Below are 1,368 nucleotides of genomic sequence, written 5' to 3' on the forward strand. Positions count from 1 at the left end.
CAAGGCAAAGCGGGACGAGGATGCCAATGAAGGTGCCCCCATCTACCCCAATAAGAAGAAGAATAAGCAGCGGTGTGAGGGCTCACTCATGGCCACTATTGACCACAAGGGGGGTCGGAAGCCCACCGAGGGTACCCTGGACCACTTTAAGAAGCTACTCGAAGGGCCATGCCCGAGCCTTGCTTTCCCCGTCAAGCACCTATACAAGGATTGTGTCCTCATGAAGCGGTTCTTATCCAGAGGCTCGAACAAGGGGGAGCACAGGAAGGAGCCCAAGGCGGCCACAGATGACGCTGATGGGAAGGATGTTAGATTTTTGACGCTAGATGGCTACCTCATGATCTTTGGAGGGTCAACGGCCTACCACTTCAAGAGCTATCAGAAGCTTGCATGCCATGAGGTCTATACATCCGAGCTGGCCATGGCTTCCTTCCTCCGATAGTTGGAGTACGCCAAAACCTTTGATCAGACCGACCACCCAGAAAGCGTCCTGTAGCTAGGAAGATACATGCTCATGGTCGACCCAATCATCGGCACAAAGTGGCTCACCAAGGTGCTGATGGATGGAGGCAGCGGCCTCAACATCATGTACGTAAAAGGCTCAACGCCATGGGCATCGACCAATCACGCATCTAGCCGATTGGGGCGCCTTTCCATGGCATCGTGCCTAGAAAGCAGGCCATGCCAGTTGGGTAGATTGATCTGCCCATCACCTTCGGGAATCCAACCAATTATAAGATGGCGACCCTTACCTTCGAGGTGGTCGGGTTCCACGGGACCTACCATGCCATCCTGAGATGTCCATGCTACACGAAGTTCATGGCCATCCCCAACTACACCTATCTGAAGTTGAAGATGCCATGTCCATGTGGGGTCATCACCATTGGTACCTCCTTCCAACACACCTACAAGTGTGAGGTCGAGTGCTGCGAACACGCGATGGCAATTCTCGCCTCCAAAGAGCTTGTGACTAATAGGGAGGAGGTCATCAAAGAAGCGCCTGACCCCAAGCGGTCGCCCGGGTCTTTAGAGCCTATAGAGGGCACCAAGGAGGTCCTCATAGACCCTAGCGGCTCCGAGGGCAAAGTGGTGCGCATCGGCACCACACTTTCCTCCAAATAGGAAAGCATGCTCACCGACTTCCTCCACGCTAACAAAGACATCTTTGCATGGAGACCCTCAGACATGCTAGGCATTCCAAGAGAAGTCACCGAGCATGCCTTGAAGATCAGGCCAGGTTCCAAGCCAGTGAGGCAGCGCCTGCGTCGCTTCGACGAGGAGAAACATAGGGCCATCAGTGAGGAGATAGCAAAGCTTTTGGCGGTCGGGTTCATCAAGGAAGTATACCACCCCGAGTGGTTAGCCAAT

The 1,368-nt window shown here is 54.0% G+C and overlaps 1 protein-coding gene across 1 annotated transcript; it reads left to right on the top strand.

Annotated features, from left to right (window-relative positions):
- The first annotated feature begins 738 nt into the window (after nucleotides 1–738).
- LOC136499737 (uncharacterized) lies at nucleotides 739–1,122 on the top strand. The gene has a single exon (XM_066495286.1). The coding sequence runs from the start codon at nucleotides 739–741 to the stop codon at nucleotides 1,120–1,122; it is 384 nt and encodes a 127-aa protein (XP_066351383.1).
- The last annotated feature ends 246 nt before the right edge of the window (nucleotides 1,123–1,368 follow it).

Source organism: Miscanthus floridulus, chromosome 13 (genome assembly GCF_019320115.1).
Source record: "Miscanthus floridulus cultivar M001 chromosome 13, ASM1932011v1, whole genome shotgun sequence".
In the NCBI taxonomy this organism is placed as follows: Eukaryota; Viridiplantae; Streptophyta; class Magnoliopsida; order Poales; family Poaceae; genus Miscanthus; species Miscanthus floridulus.